Genomic DNA, 25,006 nt, shown 5'->3' on the forward strand with positions numbered 1-25,006 from the left:
CGTCGTTACGGGGCCGTCGCAAGTGGGCAGTGGATGCAGTTTTTCAATGCATCCGCTGCCCAGTCTATATCCTGGGGGGGAGGAGGCGGAGTTACGGCCACGCATGCACGGTCGGAAATGGCGGAGGCGACGTACAAAAAAAGTTACATTGAATGTTTTTTGTGACAACACTCCGCCAAAACACAACGGATCCAGTGCACGACGGACGAGACGTGTGGCCATCCGTCGTGATCAGTCAGCAATACAAGTCTATGGGCAAAAAACTCATCCTGCGAGCACATTTACAGGATCCGTTTTTTGTCCAAAATGACAGATCGCGACGGATGCCACACGATGCAAGTATGAAAGTAGCCTTAGGGCTAGGGTTAGGTTGGGGCTAAAGTTAGGGCTAGGGTTAGGATTGGGCTAGGGTTAGGGTTGGGGCTAAAGTTAGGGTTAGGGTTGGGGCTCAATTTAGGGTTAGGGCTAGGGTTAGGGTTGGGGCTAAAGTTAGGGTTAGGGTTAAGGCTAGGTTTAGGGTTGGGGCTAAAGTTAGGGTTAGGGTTGGGGCTAAATTTAGAGTTAGGGTTAGGGTTGGGGCTAAAGTTAGGGCTAGGGTTTGGGCTAAAGTTAGGGCTGGGGTTGCGGCTAAAGTTAGGGTTAGAGTTGGGATTAGGGTTAGGATTGGGATTAGGGTTAGATTTGAGGTTGGGGTTAAGATTAGGATTAGGGGTGTGTTGGATTTAGGGTTTTGATTAGGGTTATGGTTAGGGTTGAGATTAGGGTTGTTTTGGGGTTAGGGTTGTGATTATCATTAGGGTTGTGATTAGGATTATGGATTGGGTTGGGATTAGGGTTAGGGGTGTGTTGGGGTTAGGGTTGGAGTTAGAATTGGGGGGTTTCCACTGTTTAGGTACATCTCCAAACACGACAGCCAATTTTGCGCTCAAAAAGTCAAATGGTGCTCCCTCCCTTCTGAGCTCTGCCGTGCGCCCAAACAGTGGTTTACCCCCATATATGGGGCATCAGCATACTCGGGATAAATTGGACAACAACTTTTGGGGTCCAATTTCTCCTATTACCCTTGTGAAAATAAAAACTTGGGGGCTAAAAAATTTTTTTTGTGGAAAAAAATAATATTTTTTATTTTCACGACTCTGCATTATAAACTTCTGTGAAGCACTTGGGCATTCAAAGTTCTCACCACACATCTAGAGAAGTTCCTTGGGGGGTCTAGTTTCCAAAATGGGGTCACTTGTGGGGTTTTTTTACTGTTTAGGTACATCAGGGGCTCTGCAAACACAGCATAACGCCCCCAGAGACCATTCTATCAAAGTCTGCATTCCAAAACGGCGCTCCTTCCCTTCCGAGCTCTGCCATGCGCCCAAACAGTGGTTTACCCCCACACATGGGGTACCAGCATACTCAGGACAAATTGGACAACAACTTTTGGGGTCCAATTTCTCTTGTTACCCTTGTGAAAATAAAAACTTGGGGGCTAAAAAATCTTTTTTGTGGAAAAAATATGATTTTTTTATTTTCATGGCTCTTCATTATAAACTTCTGTGAAGCAGTTGGGGGTTCATAGTGCTCACCACACATCTAGATAAGCTCTTTGGGGGGTCTAGTTTCCAAAATAGGGTCACTTGTGGGGGGTTTCTACTGTTTAGGTACATCAGGAGCTCTGCAAATGCAACATGACGCCCGCAAACCATCCCATCAAAGTCTGCATTCCAAGCGGCGCTCCTTCCCTTCCGAGCCCAAATAGTGTTCCCCCCACATATGGGGTATCAGCATACTCAGGACACACTGGTCAACAGATTTTGGGGTCCAATGTCTCCTGTCACCCTTGAGAAAATAAAAAATTGCAGGCTAAAAAATCATTTTTGAGGAAAAAAAAGATTTTTTTATTTTCACGGCTCTACTTTATAAATTTCTGTGAAGCACTTGGGGGTTTAAAGTGCTCACCACACATCTAGATAAGTTCCTTAAGGGGTCTAGTTTCCAAAATGGGGTCACTTGTGTGTGGGGGTTTCTACTGTTTAGGCACATCAGGTGCTCTGCAAACGCGACATGGCGTCCGATCTCAATTCCAGCCAATTGTACATTGAAAAAGTAAAATGGCACTCCTTCTCTTCCAAGCTCTGTGGTGCGCCCAAACAGTGGTTCACCCCCATATATGGGGTATCGACGTACTCAGGAGAAATTGCACAACAACTTTTGTGGCATAATTTCTCTGTTACCCTTGTGAAAATAAAAATTTGGGGGCAAAAAGATCATTTTTGTTGAAAAAATGGGATTTTTTATTTTCACGGCTCTACGTTATAAACTTCCGTGAAGGACCTTGGGGTTTAAAGTGCTCAACACACATCTAGATAAGTTCCTTTAGGGGTCTAGTTTCCAAAATGGTGTCAATTCTGGAGCGTTTCCACCGTTTAGGCACATCAGGGGCTCTCTAAACGTGACATGGCATCCGATCTCAATTCCAGCCAATTCTGCGTTGAAAAAGTCAAACGGCGCTCCTTCTCTTCCAAGCTCTGCGGTGCACCTAAACAGTGGTTTACCCCGACATATGGGGTATCGGCGTATTTAGGAGAAATTTCACAACAAAATTTATGGTTAAATTTCTGTTTTTACACTTGCGAAAATAAAAACAAATGGTTCTGAAGTACAATGTTTGCGAAAAAAAAGTTAAATGTTCATTTTGTCATTCCACATTGTTTCAGTTCCTGGAAAGCACGTGAAGGGTTAATAATTTTCTTGAATGTGGTTTTGAGCACCTTGAGGGGTGCAGTTTTTAGAATGGTGTCACACTTGGTTATTTTCTATCATATAGACCCCTCAAAATGACTTCAAATGTGATGTGGTCCCTAAAAAAATGGTATTGTAAAAATGAGAAATTGCTGGTCAACTTTTAACCCTTATAACTCCCTAACAAAAAAAATTTTGTTTCCAAAATTGTGCTGATGTAAAGTAGACATGTGGGAAATGTTATTTATTAACTATTTTTGGGACATATCTCTCTGATTTAAGGGCATAAAAATACAAAGTTTGAAAATTGCAAAATTTTAAAAATTTTCGCCATTTTTCCGTTTTTTTTCATAAATAATCGCAATTAATATCGAAGAAATGTTACCACTAACATGAAGTACAATAAGTCATGAAAAAACACTCTCTGAATCAGCCGGATCTGTTAAAGCGTTCCAGAGTTATAACCTCATACAGTGACAGTGGTCAGAATTGTAAAAATTGGCTCGGTCATTAAGTACCAAATTGGCTCTGTCACTAAGGGGTTAAAGTATAACTCTGTTTTGTTTTTTCATTCCATTCTGTCACTAGTCCCACTTTATATTTTATTCAGCTAGAATAACTTTATGTTTCCTTCTATCTGAAAATTCATGATATACTTCTCGTCATGTGATCCCATGGTGACCCCCCCGAGAATTACATAGCTTTATGTTCTTTTCAGGAGGTCAGTTCTCATAACTTCCTGTATGATGAAATTGCATGGAATGTACCACTCAGTTTTTTAAAGGGAACCTGTGACCCCCCCACCTCCCCCCTTCCCCCAGGCGTTTTTAACTAAAAGAGCCACCTTGTGCAGCACTAATGCTGCATTCTGTCAAGGTGGCTCTTTTAGTTCGGGTCCCTGCAAACGCTGAAATAATCGTTTTTATAATGTGCCCCTCATTCCTGAATTTGTCAGGGGGGCACGTCTTTTCCCCCCTGGCACAAACGCCTCCCAGCTGTCACTCGGGGCCTCCGGGCGCCACCTCCATTTCCTTCATGAACGTCCCTGGCGCCTACGCTGTAAGTTCAAAGGGCAGCGCAAACTGCACATGCCCGAAAAAAAACGTACAGCTCAGGCCCCGGGGACGTTCAGGAAGAAAATGGAGGCGGCGCCGGGTGCACGGAGGCCCTGAGTGACGGTTGGGGGGCGTTTGTACAGCTCCACCGAGCCGTAGACTGTAATGGTCAGACATAGTACATCTATTCTTATGTTTGACTTCATGGTAAAAAGTATAGTAAAACACAGCATGTACCACACTTCTAAAATACATAGCTGGTATAGAGGTGGTTGACCGTAAGCATTTTTGTACTATATGAGATTATTACAATCTAGGTCTCTGCAGAGCGCTACTTTTGAATATGTTTGTTTTGGGGGATTTCATATGTATTGACTTGGATGATACCAAGCTTCTAATGTAAAGAATCCCTTTTTCTAGATTTGTACCATGTTTTAAATGTATCCAGATTTCCTACAAACAAGGGTATGTCACTGTATGTAAATGATAAGCTGTTTTATATTGATTCGTTTGTTTTTTGTTTTACAATGATGGGGACTATATTTGTCTTTTGACTGCACAATTTGACACTTTAGGCTATGTTCACACATTGCTTTTTAACTGCTTTTTTCCACAACCAAAATATCATCTCTTGGCAGTAAAAGAAAACTGCAGTCCAAACACAAGTTTTACTGCCTTTTTTGCTGCTTTTCTTGGTGCGGCTTTACTGTCTTTTATGCTGTATTTTTCAGGATTCCAAAGTTAGGCTTTTTTCCACCTGGCAAGTGTGAACAATACAAGGTGTTAGGCCACAAATGCAAGATGCAAGACATATGTGAAATCATAAAACATTTTTCGAAAAAAGGGCAATGTGATCAAATTAGTTCGGGGAAAAAATGTCTGAAAAAATAGTGACTATTGTGAACAAAACAGCTGGATTGATGTATGAAGCACAGTCGTGAACTAAGGTTACGTGAGTTCATGAAAAAATACGTAATTGCAACGGTAAAAACAGTGGGAGCAGTTGAATTGGTAGAGCATTGTTTAATTGACACATTGTTCAGACATTGTTTACTTTCACACATATCACTAATTTAATTAAGTTGTACTAATACTACTCATGTGAATACATTATGGTTTAAACTTGGGAAAGTCATACAAATAAATAAATGGGTTTCACATCCAGCTGTACCTGCATTTTTTTAACCCCAAAAATGTTGCAAAAACTGAAAGCAGCACGTTGGCTGCTTTTCTGCACTTAGGTCGGGATCACACTTGCGTGTGGCTGGTCTGCGTATGGCTGATCAGCGTATGGCTGCGTACTTCCTCCCTTAAGCTCTGCCTACGCTCCGCCTACCTCCGCATGCGTCCTGCGTCGTCCTGCATACTTATCTTTAAAATTGGGTACGCAGGGACATGCTTTGTATGCGGATGCGGCTGTTACGGAACTGCAACACAGAACTATGATAGAAAGGGAAAACTGACCCTGCACTGAGACTAGGCTGATACCCTACGATGGAGTGAGCGACCCATTCCTTGCGAATAGACCCACCGACGATCCTAGGTTAATCTCAGCGAAGACCTATAGATAAAGGGAAGGAGGTCCCTAAAAGATCTAAGGACTGGGTACAAAAAAAACAGGTCAACTCCTAATAGGAAACACAGAGAAGGCTGCAGAAATCAACTGAAAACAGAAACTAAAGATAGCAGAACCAGAGGTCCCAGAACTGCACAATATCAAACACAGAAAGCTATCAAAGCACCTAGCCAGAACTCAAGCGGATTAACAGTGTTGTCCAGCAAGGAATGGGAGGCAGGTGCTGGGTAATAAAGGGTGATACAATCACCTGACCTAGGACAACCAAGCACCAGGGGAAAAAGACCAGCAGCCAGAAAACCACAACAAGATGGCGGATGGTCAAAAAACAAAACAGAATCTAACAGCCGCATTTTGACGTGCCCGCCGACCGCACAGGAAAGCAAAAATTCCCATTTTATTTAGGCGTATCCATATAAACGGCCCACCCTGTATTAGCACATATGATTATTTCTCTATGTGTAGAAAACTGACACCACATGATGATTTTAGCAATAAGTCTTCAGGGGGATTTTCTGGGGTATATAATCGTGAGCCAACTAGACTCATTCCACTTTTATTGAGAGAAACCGTATGAGTTTAGCCAGCTTGTGACTGCAAACTTGCAAATCGCATACATGTGGTGATGTTTGTACCTGGAATTGCCACAGTGTGCATATCTCTACCTTGATTCCATGATTTAGCAGTCTGAGATCACATACTGTGACTACAGACTTTTGTCCCAAGCCTGGGCAAGCCCTTTAATGATTTCAGCACTTTGCACACCTGGCTCTGTGTATGCTAAGGTTAGTTTTGCTTTCAGAAGCAGAATTTAGCTTGCAGAGCCACACATGTACTGATACTGCCACCTATTGTCTCTTTGTATACTTTGTGACTATAGGAACACTTGGAGTAATTTCATGACATTGTCATTGATTTTTTGCTTTACTTTACAATGAGTCATAATAGCAATCTGTGGAGTCAAATTTTCAATGCACAAACAGAAGAATTGTGATAACAGCGTATATTCTTTGGCAGAGGTTTACATATTAATGGGGTTCTTCAGGAAAACTTCCTGATTGTTGATGGTGGTTGAAGGGCCGTATCAGGGAATTGTATTGCTCTTCTCTTGTTGCACATACACACGTTATCAAAATTGTTGGTACCCCTCGTTTAATGACAGGAAAACCCACAATGGTCACAGAAGTAATAATAAATAAAAGATCTATGAAAATGAACAAACAAAAGTCAGACATTGCTTTTCAACCATGCTTCTACAGAATTACAAAAAAAAATAAAACTCATGAAATAGGCCTGGACAGAAATGATGATACCCCTGAAAATAATGTGACAAAAGGGACATGTTAAATCAAGGTGTGTCCACTAACTAGCATCACAGGTGTCTGTAATCTTGGAATCAGTGAGTGGGCCTGTGTATAGGGCTACAGATACTCACTGTGATGTTTGGTGACATGGTGTGTATCACACTCAACATCGACCAGAGGAAGCGAAGGAAAGAGTTGTCTCAGGAGATTAGAAAGAAAATCATAGACAAACATGTTAAAGGTAAAAGTTATAAGACTATCTCCAAGCAGCTTAATGTTCCTGGGACTACAGTTGCACATATTATTCAGAAATTTAAGATCCATGGGACCATGGGCGGACATACCGCATGTGCAGCCTGTGTGTCTGCACCAGGGCCCGGAGGTTGAGGGGGGCCCCTGCAGGGTGGCTAATAATGAGGGCAATCTGGCCTGTTTATCTGGCCCCGAGGCTCCAGGGGGCCCCTGGCCAGATTGCCCTCATGTGCGGCGGGCAGGGAGAGATCCCTGCAGCTCCGCTGACTACAAGAGAGAATAGCAGCGGAGCTGCAGCGATCTGTTTTGCTTCCTGCCCACGCTTCTTCTCACACAGACAGCAGCGCCGCTGGATGATGTCATCATTCAGCGGCTGGCTGTGCCAGAGAGAGGAAGGCAACACTGATGCTGCGGCAGAGCGTGTGGAGAGGTGCTGTGTGTGCGTGTGTTGTGTGTGTGTGCGTTCATACATAGTGCTGCAGGGAGGAAGGGGGGGAGGAAATGATGGATATGGTGGAAAGGGCAATGATGGGGCTGGTGAGGAAGGAGGAAATGATGGAGGTGGTGGAATGAGCAATGATGGGGTGGTGGGGAGAAGGCAATGATGGAGGTGGGGGAGAAGGCAATGATGGTGGTAGTGGAAAAGACAATGGGAGTGGTGGGGAAGGAGGCAATGATGATGGAGGAGAAGGCTGTGATGGAGGTGGTGGAAAAGGCAATGATGGGGTGATGGAGAGGGCAATGATGGGGTAGTAGGGGAGAAAGCAATGATGGAAATGGTGGTCTTTTTAACATTTTTATTAATGACCTTGTAGGGGGCATTCAGAGCAGAATTTCAATATTTGCAGATGACACTAAACTCTGCAGGGTAATCAATACAGGGGAGGATAATTTTATATTACAGGATGATTTATGTAAATTAGAAGCTTGGGCTGATAAATGGGAAATGAGCTTTAATGGGGATAAATGTAAGGTCATGCACTTGGGTAGAAGTAATAAGATGTATAACTATGCGCTTAATTCTAAAACTCTGGGCAAAACCGTCAATGAAAAAGACCTGGGTGTATGGGTGGATGACAAACTCATGTTCAGTGGCCAGTGTCAGGCAGCTGCTACAAAGGCAAATAAAATAATGGGATGCATTAAAAGAGGAATAGATGCACATGAGGAGAACATAATTTTACCTCTATACAAGTCACTAGTTCAACCACACTTAGAATACTGTGCACAGTTCTGGTCGCCGATGTATAAGACAGACATAGCTGAACTAGAGCGGGTGGAGAGAAGAGCGACCAAGGTTATTAAAGGGCTATTTAGTTTGGAAAAACGAAGACTAAGGGTGATCTTATTTTAATGTATAAATATATGAGGGGACAGTACAAAGACCTTTCTGATGATGTTTTTAATCATAGACCTGAGACAGGGACAAGGGGGCATCCTCTATGTCTGGAGGAAAGAAGGTTTAGGCATAATAACAGACGTGGGTTCTTTACTATAAGAGCAGTGAGACTATGGAACTCTCTGTCGTATGATGTTGTAATGAGTGATTCATTACTTAAATTTAAGAGGGGATTGGATACCTTTCTTGAAAAGTATAATGTTGCAGGGTATACAGTATATACTAGATTCATTGATAGGGCGTTGATCCAGGGAACTAGTCTGATTGCCATATGTGGAGTCAGGAAGGAATTTTTTCCCCAAAGTGGAGCTTACTATTTGCCACATGGGTTTTTTTTGCCTTCCTCTGGATCAACATGTTAGGGCATGTTAGGTTAGGCTATGGGTTGAACTAGATGGACTTAAAGTCTTCCTTCAACCTTAGTAACTATGTTACTATGAAAGGGCAATGGTGGGGGTGGTGGGGAAAATGCAATGAGGTAGGTAGTGGAAAGAACAATGATGTGGGTGGTGGGGGAGAATGCTATGATGGTGGTGGTGGTGGAAAGGATAATGATGGTGGTGGAAAGGGCAATAATGGGGATGGTGGAGCAGGGGGGAAATGATGGAGGTGGTGGAAAGTGCAATGATGGGGTGGTGAGGGAAAAAGCAATGATGGAGGTCGTGGGGGAGAATGCAATGATGGTAGTGATGGAAAGGATAATGATAGTGGCTGTGGAAAGGGCAATAATGGGGGTGGTGGGGAGGAGGAAATGATGGAGGTGGTGGAATGGGCAATGATGGGAGTGGTGGGGGAAAAGACAATGATGGGGGTGTTGGGGGAGGAGGAAATGATGGAGGGAGGTGGTGGAATGGGCAATGATATTGGGTGGTGGGAGAGATTGCAATGATGGTGGTGGAGAAGGCAATGATGGAGGTGGTGAAGAGGGCAATGATGGGGTGGGGGAGAGGACAAAAATGGGATTTGGGGGGGAGGAGGACAATGAGGGGTGTGGGGGATTGGGATGGGAGGAAGGGGGATTTATAATGGATTTAGGAACAGGGGAAGGTGGAGGAAGACATTATTATCGCATAGTATATCTAAACACAGTCCCTTAGTATAGTGTACATGCTTATTATGTATAACATAGCCCTTAGTATACAGTGTACTCACTTATTATGTATAACACCATCCTTAGTTACATAGTTTCCTCTTTTACGTATAACCTCGTCCCTTATTACATACCATCCTCTCTAGTTATATATGGTACCGCCCCTTATTATATAGCCTCCTCTGCTGTTATGTACATAGTGTATTCGTGTTATTTTTGTTATTCACAGCGCCCTCTTTTATTATTATTATTATTATTTATTTATATAGCACCATTGATTTCATGGTGCTGTACATGAGAAGGGGTTACATACAAGTTACAAATATCACATACAGTAAACAAACTAACAATGACGGACTGATACATTACATAATTATTATTACATAATCCTTTCTTTTTAAATATAAAATAACTGCTGATAGAGAAGCCGGTGACCAGACGACCATTCCATCAGCTCCTCCATTAGAAAAGAAGCTTTCCCATCTCCATCAGCCATCATTGCATTATACAGCTAACCAGACAGGACAGTATGTAATAAAAAAAGGGCTCTATATAATCCAATATGTAAGTGACTGTACTGTGCATAACAGTAGAGGGCACTGTATAATAAGGGATGGCAATATACATAATAAAGGAGACTATTTAATATATATACATGTATGTGTGTGTGGCTATGTATATATATTTATATATATACATATATATATATATATATAGCTTTGTCGCCATAAAAGGAGGGGGGCCCAGACACATTTCTTGCACAGGGGCCCCAGGCTGTCAGTGTCTGCACTTGCATGGGACTGTAGCCAACCTCCCTGGACGTGGCCGCAGGAGGAAAATTGATGACCAATCAAAGAGATGGATAATACGGATGGTAACAAAAAAGCCCAGAAAAACTTCTAAACAGATTAAAGGTGAACTTCAAGCTCAAGGAACATCAGTGTCAGATCGCACCATCTGTCGTATGAGCCAAAGTGGACTTCATGGAAGACGACCAAGGAGGACACCATTTTTGAAAAAAATCATAAAAAAAGCCAGACTGGAATTTGCCAAACTACATGTTGACAAGCCACAAAGCTTCTGGGAGAATGTCCCATGGACAGATGAGACAAAAATGGAACTTTTTGGCAAGGCACATCAGCTCTGGGTTCACAGACGGCAAAATGAAGCATATCAAGAAAAGGACACTGTCCCTACTGTGAAATATGGAGGAGGCTCTGTTATGCTCTGGGGCTGCTTTGCTGCATCTGGCACAAGGTGTCTAGAATCTGTGCAGGGTACCATGAAATCTCAAGACTATGAAGGGATTCTAGAGAGAAATGTGCTGCCCAGTGCCAGAAAGCTTGGTCTCAGTTGCAGGTCATGGGTCTTGCAACAGGATAATGACCCAAAACACACAACTAAAAACACCCAAGAATGGCTAAGAGGAAAACATTGGACTATTCTGAAGTTGCCTTCTATGAGCCCTGTCCTAAATCCTATTGTGCATCTTTGGAAAGAGCTGAAACATGCCGTCTGGAAAAGGCAATCTTCAAACACGAGATAACTGGAGCAGTTTGCTCTTGAGTGGGACAAAAAACCTGTGGAGAGGTGCAGAAGTCTCATTGATAGTTACAGGAATAGTTTGATTGCAGTGATTGCCTCAAAAGGTTCTGCAACAAAATATTAAGTTAAGGGTACCATCATTTCTGTCCAGGCCTACTTCATGAGTTTTATTTTATTTTAAAATTCTGTGGAAGCATGGTTGAAAAGCAATGTCTGACTTTCATTTGTTAATTTTCATAGATTTTTTATTTATTATTACTTTTGTCAGATTCAAGTTATTTCTGTGACCATTGTGGGTTTTTCTGTCATTAAACGAGGGGTACCAACAATTTTGACCACGTGGGTACTTGTGGTTGTCTTCTACTGTCACTTCCAATGTCAGATGCCCTGTATTGTATATGCCATCTGCACGTGCAATACCTGTCCTGTTTATGTAATTTCTAATTGTCTATTACGTAGTATCTTAGTGAGCCAGGACGAGAGGCAGTTAACTTTGTCTGTGTTTTTTTTTAACTGATCATCAGAAAACATTTTTTATGTTTTTATTTTTTTTTGTATTCAAGGCAACCTGTCTAGACCAGGGGTCCCCAACTCCAGTCCTCAAGGCCCACCAACATGTCATGTTTTCAGGATTTCCTTAGTCTTGCCCAGGTAATAATTGCATCACCTGTGCAATGCAAAGGAAATCCTGAAAACATGACCTGTTGGTGGGCCTTGAGGACTGGAGTTGGGGACCCCTGGTCTAGACGACTCCTTGCATGAATGCTGCCTTTGCTACAGACACTAGTGATATTATCCTCTGTTTGCGAAGTCATTGTGCATGGATAGTAGCGCGCTTGTGAATAGAACATAATAAATCAATTTACTACTTTCTAAAGACTCATTATTTCCCCCTTTTTTTTATAAACCATTTGATGTTCTTGTAGGCAAATTCTTTTAGAAATGATGTAATTCAACCATTGACATGGGAACTGACCTGGGTGTATTAAAAAATCATCATTTTGTTTCCACTTTTTCTAGATTTTACATTATTGCTAATAAGTGTTTTTTTTCTTTATGCAGGTGAAACAAAAGACTCAAGTGCTCCTTTATCATCATCTGCCAGCAGCAGCAACGGCTCTGAAGACGCAATAAAGAATATTCTGGAGCAGGCAAGAAGAGAAATGCATGCACAAAAGCAGGCACTGTTAGAGATAGAATCAGGCAGCAGTCATCGGTCCATTCCTACACCCCCAAATGAGCGCCCCATTCTGTCTCCCCCCACACACAGAGCACCTCATGTCTACATTAAACAGGAGGACGGCAGCCTCCTAACCAGCACAAGCTCCACACAGACCCCCCTGAGTGTCCTGTCTCCAGCAGCATTTGTACAAAGCATCATACGCAAAGTAAAGTCCGAAATAGGTGACGCAGGGTCATATTTCGATCAGCACTGGGCATCTGAGAAAAATATTCTGTCTCGTCCATTTACCTCTGTGTCTCCATCATTATCTTCATCATCTTCAAGTTATTCTAGTATGGTAAATGGCCGTCCTTGGAAGAAAGTAGAGAATATTGAGACTTCACAGAACGAGGAAGAAGTATCCAATGGAGAAGAATCACATAAGATAGTGGAGATAAAAACAGAGTCTGGAAGTCAGGATGGTCAGAACATGAATCAGCTCTCCTACTACCCTGCCTACGTACCTAGGAATCTCAAGCCTACGGTTCCTCCTCTCACCCCAGAACAGTATGAGCTGTATATGTACAGAGAAGTGGACACATTGGACTTGACCAGACAAGTTAAGGAAAAATTGGCAAAAAATGGCATCTGCCAGAGGATCTTTGGCGAAAAGGTATTACTATGGAACAGCTGTGTGGTACATCACCAATCATAGCGAATGTTTGCATGTAATTTTTCACTTATGATCAGAACCTTACAAACACTCTTGAACAATTGGCAACCATTGAATATTATATATTGTCTTCCACATACTAACTCCTTTCCATCAAAGCCAGTTTTATTCTCACATCTCCCAGAACCATAACATTTTTATTTTCCCATCCTCATAGCCATACGAGGGCTTGTTTTTTTTGCGGTAGGTGCTGTAATTTTGAACAACACTATTCAATATATATGAATAATTTTTTTTTAATTATTATTTCTTTTCCTTACTGGTTTTTTTTTTTTTAACAGCTTTGAAAAAAATTGATTGTGTAACTATTTTTTAAACCAAAAACTGTTTCAAAATAATTTTTTTACTGACGATGGAGCTGCTTGAGGACTTGTTTTTTGCATGGAGAGCTGTACTGGTACCATTTGTAGGTACATTTGACATTTTGTTCACTTTTTGTTGCATTTTTTGAGAGGTGCAGTGAGCATAAATTTTGGCCTTTTGACATATTTGATGGCGTCTACTGTAGGTGTTAAATAATTAAAATTTTTGATAGATCACACTTTTGACCCCTTCCCAACTTGTGTGTCACACGTTGGGTAAGGAGATATTGAGCAGGCTCAGGAGGGCAGTTGCCCACTGTGTTATATAGCCAACACCTGCCTCTAACAGCAGCGATCAGAGCTAGCTCCAAATTGCTGCTCTTTATCCATTTAGACACCGCTGTCAATCTCTCAGTGGTATATACTGTAAATTGCTGTAACCGGTGTGTGGGTTTCTTGGAACGTCAATTGTATCATGACGTAATCACAGGGTGCCAATGAGTTACCATAGCAACTGAGGGGCTCATTGAAGCGCCCCTTTACTGCCATATCAAATAACCTTTTTATTATTATTTACAGAATAGGAAAATGTGGACAATTCTTAGGTTTTTAACTTTTTTTAAAATACTGTTTTAAACAGTTTTTTTTTTACATATTTTTTTAGACCCCCTTCCCCTTGGGCACTTGAACCTTTGATTGTTTGATGGCTTTCACAATATACAGCAACACTTTACTATGGCAGTATATTCTGCATCTTTTGGCAGGAAAAACGCAGCATATACAGTGGGGCAAAAAAGTATTTAGTCAGTCAGCAATAGTGCAAGTTCCACCACTTAAAAAGATGAGAGGCGTCTGTAATTTACATCATAGGTAGACCTCAACTATGGGAGACAAACTGAGAAAAAAAATCCAGAAAATCACATTGTCTGTTTTTTTAACATTTTATTTGCATATTATGGTGGAAAATAAGTATTTGGTCAGAAACAAACAATCAAGATTTCTGGCTCTCACAGACCTGTAACTTCTTCTTTAAGAGTCTCCTCTTTCCTCCACTCATTACCTGTAGTAATGGCACCTGTTTAAACTTGTTATCAGTATAAAAAGACACCTGTGCACACCCTCAAACAGTCTGACTCCAAACTCCACTATGGTGTAGACATAGTAACATAGTAACATAGTTAGTAAGGCCGAAAAAAGACATTTGTCCATCCAGTTCAGCCCATATTCCATCATAATAAATCCCCAGACTACGTCCTTCTACAGAACCTAATAATTGTATGATACAATATTGTTCTGCTCCAGGAAGACATCCAGGCCTCTCTTGAACCCCTCGACTGAGTTCGCCATCACCACCTCCTCAGGCAAGCAATTCCAGATTCTCACTGCCCTAACAGTAAAGATTCCTCTTCTATGTTGGTGGAAAAACCTTCTCTCCTCCAGACGCAAAGAATGCCCCCTTGTGCCCATTACCTTGCTTGGTATAAACAGATCCTCAGCGAGATATTTGTATTGTCCCCTTATATACTTATACATGGTTATTAGATCGCCCCTCAGTCGTCTTTTTTCTAGACTAAATAATCCTAATTTCGCTAATCTATCTGGGTATTGTAGTTCTCCCATCCCCTTTATTAATTTTGTTGCCCTCCTTTGTACTATCTCTAGTTCCATTATATCCTTCCTGAGCACCGGTTCCCAAAACTGGACACAGTACTCCATGTGCTGTCTAACTAGGGAGGCAGTATAATGCTCTCATCATGTGTATCCAGACGGATCCATCCAGACGGATGCGTCGAATGTGGTAGGACCTGAATTTAAATGTAGAAAATTCTAGAGAGAGAGAAATAAAACCGGGATACATCGCTGGATACCTGTGTTTGACGGTCAGCGACGGATCCTGCGTCCATAGGCTTCCATTATAGCCGACGACAGACAGCGCAGGACCCATCGCTGAGCGATTTTCCGACGTGCAGAAAAAAACATTCCTCTGAACGTTTTCTCTGCACGACGGACCGCTATTTTCCGACGGATCCAGTGCACGACGGATGAAACGGATGGCCATCCGTCACAATCCATCGCTAATACAAGTCTATGGGAAAAAACAGGTTCCTGCAGAAAAATTTGCAGGATCCTGTTTTTTCAAAACTCGACGGAGTTCGACGGGAGACAAAAGACGAAAGTGTGAAAGAGGCCTAAGGCTACTTTCACACTTGCGTTTTTAGCAATTCGTCGCAATCCGTCGTTTTGGGCAAAAAACGGATCCTGCAAATGTGCCCGCAGGATCCATTTTTTGCCCATAGACTTGTATTAGCGACGGATGGCCACACATCGCATCCGTCCTGCAACGGATCCGTCGTGTTTGGCGGACCATCGGCACGAAAAAACGTTCAAGTGAACTTTTTTTGTCCGTCGCGTCAGCCATTTTCGACCGCGCATGCGCGGCCGAAACTCCGCCCCCTCCTCCCTGGACTTCAGAATGGGCAGCGGATGCATTGAAAAACTGCATCCGCTGCCCACGTCGGGCACAAATTTCACAACATGCGTCGGTACGTCGGCCCGACGCATAGCGACGGACGCGTACTGACGCAAGTGTGAAAGAGGCCTTTCAGCCTTCTTAATGTGGAATGGCTGCTGCTGGCTTTATACGTAGTGAGTGATTTTGACTGTGTTCACACCTGCTTTTGAACATTCCATTTTTTATTTTCGGAACAGTCAAAAAGGGAACTTTTGACACTCATCTATTTACCTTCTCACATAGTGATATTCTGCAGGTAAATTGTGTTTAAGTCCAGTGTAGAAACTGCTCCAGTAATCAAGCGACACAGGATTTAAACACTATTTACCTGCAGATTAAAATTATATCTGCAGGTAAATAGCGTTTTTGGTTTGACAGGCTTCTTGCATAACCGAGAAATAAAAATAAAAAGACTCCATTGATTATTATGGAATTTGTTATGTATCTATATTTAGTTTTGCACCATGTGCTTTTTCACTCTATTCTAAAAATAGACACATAATGGAACCCTGTTTAATGGATACAAATGGATAGATTTTGGACACAAACTCCGTTTGTTCTTGAAACAAAAAAAAGCTGGCAGAATTCCTTAATGCAGGTGTAATCATTGCTTTAGATCAGGGTGGGAAACCTCAGGCCCAAGGGCCCTTTACGGCCCTCGATGACCTTTTATCAGGTCCCCAAGCAGATTCTCAGGGACCGAATTCTTGATGCCCAGAACAGCTTGCTCTGATATCACTGCAGAGGGATTACAAGTTGCCCAGTGCTCAAAAGACATAAGTGTGATTACTGACACATCTCTGGGCAGGCAGTGTAGAGGAAGGGGCAACAGAGCAGAGCAGGCAGTTCTAAAGGTACCGTAACATTTAGCGACGCTGCAGCGATCTAGACAACGATGCCGATCGCTGCAGCGTCGCTGGAGAGCTGTCACACAGACAGCTCTCCAGCGACCAACGATGCCAAAGTCCCCGGGTAACCAGGGTAAACATCGGGTTACTAAGCGCAGGGCCGCGCTTAGTAACCCGATGTTTACCCTGGTTACCAGTGCTAATGTAAAAAAAAAACAAACACTACATACTTACATTCCGGTGTCTGTCCCCCATCGCTGTGCTTCCCTGCACTGTGTAAGCGCCAGCTGTAAAGCAGAGCGGTGACGTCACCACTGTGCTTTACGGCCAGCCGGCGCTCAGTCAGTGCAGGGAAGCAGAACACCGGGGGACGCGACAGACACCGGAATGTAAGTATGTAGTGTTTGGTTTTTTTTACATTTACACTGGTAACCAGGGTAAACATCTGGTTACTAAGCGCGGCCCTGCGCTTAGTAACCCGATGTTTACCCTGGTTACCAGTGAAGACATCGCTGAATCGGCGTCACACACGCCGATTCAGCGATGTCTGTGGGAGATCCAGGTCTGGCCTTTCTGCTCCGACCAACGATGTCACAGCAGGATCCAGATCGCTGCTGCATGTCAAACACAACGATATCGCTATCCAGGACGCTGCAACGTCACGGATCTCTAGCGATATCATTGTTAAGTTGTTCAGTGTGAAGGTACCTTAAGAGAGCTGATGTAAGGGTTTGTGATGTGACACAGTTAAACTCAGCTGTGCTGTTTCTCTCAACACAAGGATCTTATCTGATAGGTGTTTGCACAAGGTAATACCAGGAGGTCAGGGCTGTCTGGAAAACATCTCATACACTGAGAAATCTTCTCTAAGCTATTGTGGAATGTGTACTTTTTTTTCTGTGTTGCCGCCTGCTTATGATTGGTCAGTATCATACAGAAGAAGTACTTCAAGAAGTACTTGTTTCCAGTGAAAACTATCTGATGGCAATAACTGGAACTTAATTTTTTGATTGCTATTATCTCTGAATAAAACCTTTTATTCAACTCTGATGCCACTATTACATCCCGTATTTAGTTGAACATGAAACATTTGGTGAAAGGTCTTCTTTAAGAAGAGTCTTATGAAATACAGGAACTTTATTCTGGGTTTTTTTCAGAACTGATAAGTTCAATTTGAAGTGCATTTTAGAACATGTGAAATTGGTAATGAAAGAGTTAAAACAGTTGTAAAATGTATCTCTTGTTCTCAGTGAATCAACACTGTCTAAAAGGATGACTGAGATGCACCATGCATTTATCCAATAATTTAAGTTGACCATACCACTATAAAGCTGCTTTTTCCTGCTAGATATCTACATTTTTATTAATTTTGAAAAATGCATGTGTAAAATGACATCCCTGACATTATATCAAGTTTAAGGAGTTAACCACCATCCTTTGTTGTGTATAAAGGTTGATTGCTGCACATTCCCAGAATTTACAAAAATAGGTTTTACCCCTGTTTTAACGCAGGTCCTGGGATTATCTCAAGGCAGTGTGAGTGACATGTTGTCCAGACCCAAACCCTGGAGTAAGTTGACCCAGAAAGGAAGAGAACCTTTCATTCGCATGCAGCTGTGGCTGACGGATCAGCTTGGTCAAGGGATTACCCAGCAACCAGCTCTGTCACAAGGTACTTACATAAATGTCTTCTGAACAGAAAACACGTTATTTAATTGTAGCTATAAGTACTTGGGAAGATTGAGAAATAAATGTAATGCTAGATAGGTCAAAGGTCTGTATGGATGCATGTTTGTTTATTTTTTATCTATGTAAAGCTGTTCGGGTTATTCATAAAATGAAAATGTGGTCTTATAATAATGTACATATGTATTTATTTGTCCCAATCTAATTCATTTTCAAATCTGCCACATTTTACACATATTATCCCGCCTCACGTCCTCTCCAGGCTCTATTTATCCTCAGTTTACCAACTGATAATGGACACAACCTGGTTTAGTTTTGCTGCTTCTGGTCAATAATTCATTGTGCAGTTTATAAGCTGGCTGTATACCATCATAGCTCTAATTACAGCACTCACAGAATATATTCTACCTTTAGTGTACTATCTGCTTCTGTACAGAACCCAGACCAAAATTATTCTTTGTCATCTATATCCATATAACTGGCTGTGGGTGTGGGTTTACATCATTGTTAACGGATTTTCAGCAGAGCTCATCTCCCCTGCAGTCCTCCACAATGGAATATGTAATTACTAGGCAATGCAAAGCTGAGTTGTATTTGCTGCTGTGCTGACGTATCAGTGTTGGGAAACCGCAGATTCTACTCTATAGATGCATATGGCTGAAGAAAATCCTCTGTCATATGAATCAATAGAGTAGCATTTACAGTTTCGCATAACTAATCTCTCAGCAGTAGGCAACAAACACAGCTCAACTCTGCACTGTCTAGTAATTACAAGTTCTGTAGGAAACTTGAGCTCTGAAAAAGTAACAGCTAACAATTATATAAAATCACACAGGCAGCCAGCTATACTGATGCAGATGACAGAAGATAACATCGGTCAGACAGGGTATTGTACAGAAGCAGACATTGTATAGAAGCATAAAACGAATTCTACATTTATATTAGCGTGATGATAGCTCAGAATGATGGGGCTAGTCAGATGCACACAGCCGCTACTCGGACAAACCCTTCACAATTGTTTATATTCCCCCATATAAAATAACAGCCTATACTCTCCTCCAGTACCGGAGCTACGTCAGCACCTGGGCTTGTGTGATGTTGTAACTGACATTCGGAGAAAAGTCAGAGAGCAGCAGCAGCTCTTGCTTCTTGCTGGGTGTGAGTTTCATCCGAAGGAAGCGAGAGTATAGCGCCCACTAATTGGCTGCTGGTCGGAAGCCCTGGGAGACCATGCGCTGAAGTCATATAGGCTTTTGTTAGTTTACATGGGGAAATAGCAATTGAGAAGGGATTGTGGACAACCCCTTTTAAGTATCTGCACAGATTTGCCAACCTGCCTATAAATGGGTGTATATAAGATGCTTCTATTTGTGTATATAAACTTTCATTTATGCACTCGGAATTTATTTTATGTGGGTTTTTTTTGTTTTTTATTTTAGGCACAGCCAGTCCCTCTGAAACACATCCATCCCCATCTCCACCACCAAGCCCATTAGATCAAGAAAAGACTCCTCCAGAGCCAGTTATTTTAAGCTCAGAAAGCATCAAAGAAAATCAGCAGCCAGAAAGTAGATCGGTTTCATCACTCAGTAGCAGAACGTTCCCAAGCCCTCACCCAGCAACCACCGCAGGTATCCAAGAGATTGTGGCAATGTCTCCCGAGCTTGACACCTACTCCATTACTAAGAAGGTTAAGGAAGTGTTGACGGACAATAATTTAGGTAAATTCTCCTATAGCCTTACCATTATATATGAATATTAGCATTTCATTGCTTTAGTAGTACTAACCAGCACCAAGAACCTACCTTCTAAAATTGATTTCTAAGTTATTCTTAATAAAAAATTAAATATATATTTTTTTATTTTATGCCATTTTCTTTTAATGAAAACTAGAAAAAGTTGTAATCAATTACATCCAGTTTATGGGTTCAAATCATGCATGACTTGGTGCAGCAAAAAAACATACAAAAACCACATATGTGTGCTGAAAGTTGCCCTCTAAGGTCTCATTTCCATATATTCAGCATTCTGTTGTCAGTTTTCCACAGCAGCATTCTCGGCTTCTAGTGTCACAGGTTTACCTCAACTTAGAGGTGCCAGAAGATTGCAGCGTCTGATTTCTCCTACTCCTGCAATGATTAGAAGCACTTCACCTTAATATTAAACGGTGCAAGTTTCTTTAGCAGTGCAGGAGTTAATCTGCTCAGTTGAGGGCTCCTGGAAACTTTTCTGCGGTAAGACTCAGCTGTGAACTGTTAGCCTCTGCCATCTTCTATATAAACTGGAACCTGGCTAGCACTCATTGTCAGAGGTAGCATATGCTGCATGGCTTGAGGTCGTTGGTGGTTATTATAGGAGAAGATGTTTGGTGGATTTATCTGTGACTGTTGCTAGGTTTTAAGTGTGTCATAATTCCATTTCTTCTCCTACTTTGTGTTAACCCCAGTCTCCACTCACCGATACATTCTTCTGATGTATGTATGACTATATTTGTATGTTTGGTATTTTTTGTTACCCCTGTTCATATTATCATGCTAGTCTGATTGGTGTATTATGATACACAACTACTCCCCTCTTCCCTGGGTGGGGAAGGGAACAGACTGAGGGTGGATTCAGGAGCTAAGGCAAGGTACATGGCCCCGACGTCTTCACCATCAGAAGTTATCCGGGGAACAGGTTGAGCTAGGGCACCCCTAACGTTAGGGACAGGGAAGGAGCCTAGGTCCAAGGACACCCGACAACAGAGTTGTGACATCTAGTGCATCAGTAACTTTGCTGAGCGATCGTCACTCTCCCTCTCATCTCCATGAAGTATAATAGAAGATGTAAATAAATGACTGCAGCGCCGACACTTGATTTTCAGGATTGTTTGATTTTTAGAAGTTCTTTCTTCAACCATCAAGAGATGGCATATTTTAGCAATATGGCAGCAATTTATGAGTTGGAAATACCTCTTTAAAACCACCAGCAGTTGAATAACATTGAATAACAATGATTATCTTGTAACAATGGCACCTTTCAAAGGGGTGGGATATATTAGGCAAGTGAATAGTTAGTTTATGCAGTCGTTGTGTTGGAAGCAAGAAAAATGTGCAATTTCAAGGATCTGCGCAAATTGTCATGGCTAGATGATTGTGTTACAGCACAGTGCTAAATAACAAATGGAGACTTCTATAGCACAAACTGCTGAAAAGTTAATACTGACTATGATAGAAAGGTGTCAGAGCACACACTGTGCAGCACAGCTTTCTGTGTACCGGACTGCATAGTCAGTTACCAGCAACAGCGACTACGCTGATCCTTGTCAACTGCAACCTACAATAGAAAAATGAGCATCACAACTGGACCATGGAGCAATGGAAGAAGGTGGCCTTATTTTCTTTTACATCATGTGGACTTCCAAGTGCATGTGTGTTACTTTCTTGAGAAAGAAATGGCACAACAAAGCACTGTGGGAAAAAGACACGCCAGCAGAGGCATTGGGATCTCTGGGAAACAATATACAGGACATTGCACATATCTTTGTTTGTTGTTCCTGGGACCTTAGAAGAAGCTGAGCAGGCCAAGTGATATTGCTCATCTTCACAATGGTAATGTATTGGCAGCTGTAGTTGTCATGTTAATATGAAGGTGAGGATTATTTAATGTTTACCTCCAGTTGCAAATATTAGATAAGGTAAACTTGCAAATTTTATTTCTTTCTCTCTTGTAATGATGCTGCCTAAACATTAATCGATGTGTGTATATTCAATCTTTTATAGGTCAGAGATTATTTGGCGAAAGCATCTTGGGTCTTACTCAGGGGTCTGTATCAGATCTACTATCCAGGCCCAAGCCTTGGCATAAGCTGAGTTTAAAGGGCCGAGAGCCGTTTGTTCGTATGCAGCTATGGCTGAGTGATCCACATAACATTGAAAAACTGCGAGACATGAAGAAGATGGAAAAAAAGGGTGAGTATAAGACAGAAGACTTGCAGTGACACAATTCAAAAGACACAAAGTTTTAGGCTGTGTTCACACGCTGCGGTTTTTCGCGGTTTTTCCCGATAAAAACACTATAAAGCTGCAAAAAAAACGCACACAATAAGCATCCCATCATTTAGAATGAATTCCGCATGTTTTGTGCACATGATGCGCTTTTTTCCGCGAAAAAAACGCATCGCGGTAAAAACCGCAGCATGTTCATTAATTTTGCAGTTTTTTTGCGGATTTCCCACTACAAAATACATTGGGAAGTGTCCGGAAAAAAACGCGGCAAAAACGTGTCAAAACCGTGGCAAAACCGCATGCAGATTACTTGCGGATTTCTTGCAGAAAATGTCCGTTTTTTCTCAGGAATTTTCTGCGAGAAATCCTGAACGTGTGCACATAGCCTTAAGGGAATCTGTCAGAAGGATCAACCCTTCTAACAGTCTACATGTACATGAAGGTCATAGGAAGTTGAATAAAGTGATACCTTGATATGTTCAATCCGATATTTTTTTCTAGAGAAATACATGTTTTTCTTAATATGTAAATGAGCTGTTAAGATCTATGGGCCGGACACTGATTTTCCTGAGAATCTGAGTGAAAGAATGCGTTACCAGTGAGACGTGTAATGAGTGAAAGTCTTCTCTCCTGATCTACATGTCTCACACTGATAACGTAGCAGATATCAAGGTATTTTATTCAACTTTTTATGACCTGCTTGCCTATGTAGACGGTTTAGGAGGGTTGATCCTATTGACAGATTCCCTTTTATGATCCATGAATAGTGAAGAGCGAATGTACTCGTTAATCGAGATTTCCCAAGCATGCTCGGGTGTCCTCCAAGTATTTTTTAGTGCTCGGAGATTTAGTTTTCTTCGCAGCAGCTGAATGATTTACAGCTATTAGCCAGCTTGATTACATGTGGAAATTCCCTAGCAACCAAGCAACCCCCACATGTACTTAGCCTGGCTAACAAATGTAAATCATTCAGCTGAGGCAATGAAAACTAAATCTCCGAGGAGTAAAAAAAACTCAGAGGACACCCAAGCGTGCTCGGGAAATCTCGAGTAACGAGTATATTCACTCATCACTAGCTATGAACAAATCTTAAGTATTTATACTAGTACAGATCTCTTTAATTTCTTAAAAGTTTCCATACGTCGCATCCAGTGTTTCACACTGCGCATGCCCAGCAGGAAATATTGCTCTCACCATCTTTCCTGCTCGGCAACGCAGACGGAAATGTGAAAGCAAACACTTCCGTTGGTATGTTGCGCCGATGCTTCGTGACGGCTCCGTACCGACGGAAGTGTGAAAGTAGCCTAAGGCAGATCTGACTATATAAAATCTCATTACATAATGAAGCAATTAACAAGAGACCAGAACAGGCATTACTGTGCAAGACAAACAAACAAAGACAAAAAACATCTCGTATATTTATGGCATATGTCACATAGATGTGGGTCCCATCACTGTCAGCATTGAATGAATATGGAGAGTTGCACGTGTGGCCACCTCTACGATTCCCCACAGTACATTGGGCCCAATTACAGTGGTGACCCACAACTATCAGATATACAGTGGGGCAAAAAAGTATTTAGTCAGTCAGCAATAGTGCAAGTTCCACCACTTAAAAAGATGAGAGGCGTCTGTAATTTACATCATAGGTAGACCTCAACTATGGGAGACAAACTGAGAAAAAAAAATCCAGAAAATCACATTGTCTGTTTTTTTAACATTTTATTTGCATATTATGGTGGAAAATAAGTATTTGGTCAGAAACAAACAATCAAGATTTCTGGCTCTCACAGACCTGTAACTTCTTCTTCAAGAGTCTCCTCTTTTCTCCACTCATTACCTGTAGTAATGGCACCTGTTTAAACGTGTTATCAGTATAAAAAGACACCTGTGCACACCCTCAAACAGTCTGACTCCAAACTCCACTATGGTGAAGACCAAAGAGCTGTCAAAGAACACCAGAAACAAAATTGTAGCCCTGCACCAGGCTGGGAAGACTGAATCTGCAATAGCCAACCAGCTTGGAGTGAAGAAATCAACAGTGGGAGCAATAATTAGAAAATGGAAGACATACAAGACCACTGATAATCTCCCTCGATCTGGGGCTCCACGCAAAATCCCACCCCATGGGGTCAGAATGATCACAAGAACGGTGAGCAAAAATCCCAGAACCACGCGGGGGGACCTAGTGAATGAACTGCAGAGAGCTGGGACCAATGTAACAAGGCCTACCATAAGTAACACACTACGCCACCATGGACTCAGATCCTGCAGTGCCAGACGTGTCCCACTGCTTAAGCCAGTACATGTCCGGGCCCGTCTGAAGTTTGCTAGAGAGCATTTGGATGATCCAGAGGAGTTTTGGGAGAATGTCCTATGGTCTGATGAAACCAAACTGGAACTGTTTGGTAGAAACACAACTTGTCGTGTTTGGAGGAAAAAGAATACTGAGTTGCATCCATCAAACACCATACCTACTGTAAAGCATGGTGGTGGAAACATCATGCTTTGGGACTGTTTCTCTGCAAAGGGGCCAGGACGACTGATCCGGGTACATGAAAGAATGAATGGGGCCATGTATGGTGAGATTTTGAGTGCAAACCTCCTTCCATCAGCAAGGGCATTGAAGATGAAACGTGGCTGGGTCTTTCAACATGACAATGATCCAAAGCACACCGCCAGGGCAACGAAGGAGTGGCTTCGTAAGAAGCATTTCAAGGTCCTGGAGTGGCCTAGCCAGTCTCCAGATCTCAACACTATAGAAAACCTTTGGAGGGAGTTGAAAGTCCGTGTTGCCAAGCAAAAAGCCAAAAACATCACTGCTCT

The 25,006-nt window shown here is 42.1% G+C and overlaps 1 protein-coding gene across 2 annotated transcripts in view; it reads left to right on the plus strand.

Moving 5' to 3' along the window:
• CUX2 (cut like homeobox 2) overlaps positions 1-25,006 on the plus strand; it is a 739,268-nt gene that overhangs the window by 706,951 nt on the left and 7,311 nt on the right. For both annotated transcript variants that reach the window (XM_069754866.1, XM_069754872.1), the window contains 4 exons: positions 12,014-12,786; positions 18,021-18,180; positions 19,634-19,915; positions 21,956-22,144. In XM_069754866.1, the coding sequence (XP_069610967.1) occupies positions 12,014-12,786; positions 18,021-18,180; positions 19,634-19,915; positions 21,956-22,144 (1,404 nt within the window). The remainder of the gene's footprint in view (positions 1-12,013; positions 12,787-18,020; positions 18,181-19,633; positions 19,916-21,955; positions 22,145-25,006) is intronic.

The sequence above is a fragment of the Ranitomeya imitator genome, chromosome 1 (assembly GCF_032444005.1).
Source record: "Ranitomeya imitator isolate aRanImi1 chromosome 1, aRanImi1.pri, whole genome shotgun sequence".
Taxonomy (NCBI): domain Eukaryota; kingdom Metazoa; phylum Chordata; class Amphibia; order Anura; family Dendrobatidae; genus Ranitomeya; species Ranitomeya imitator.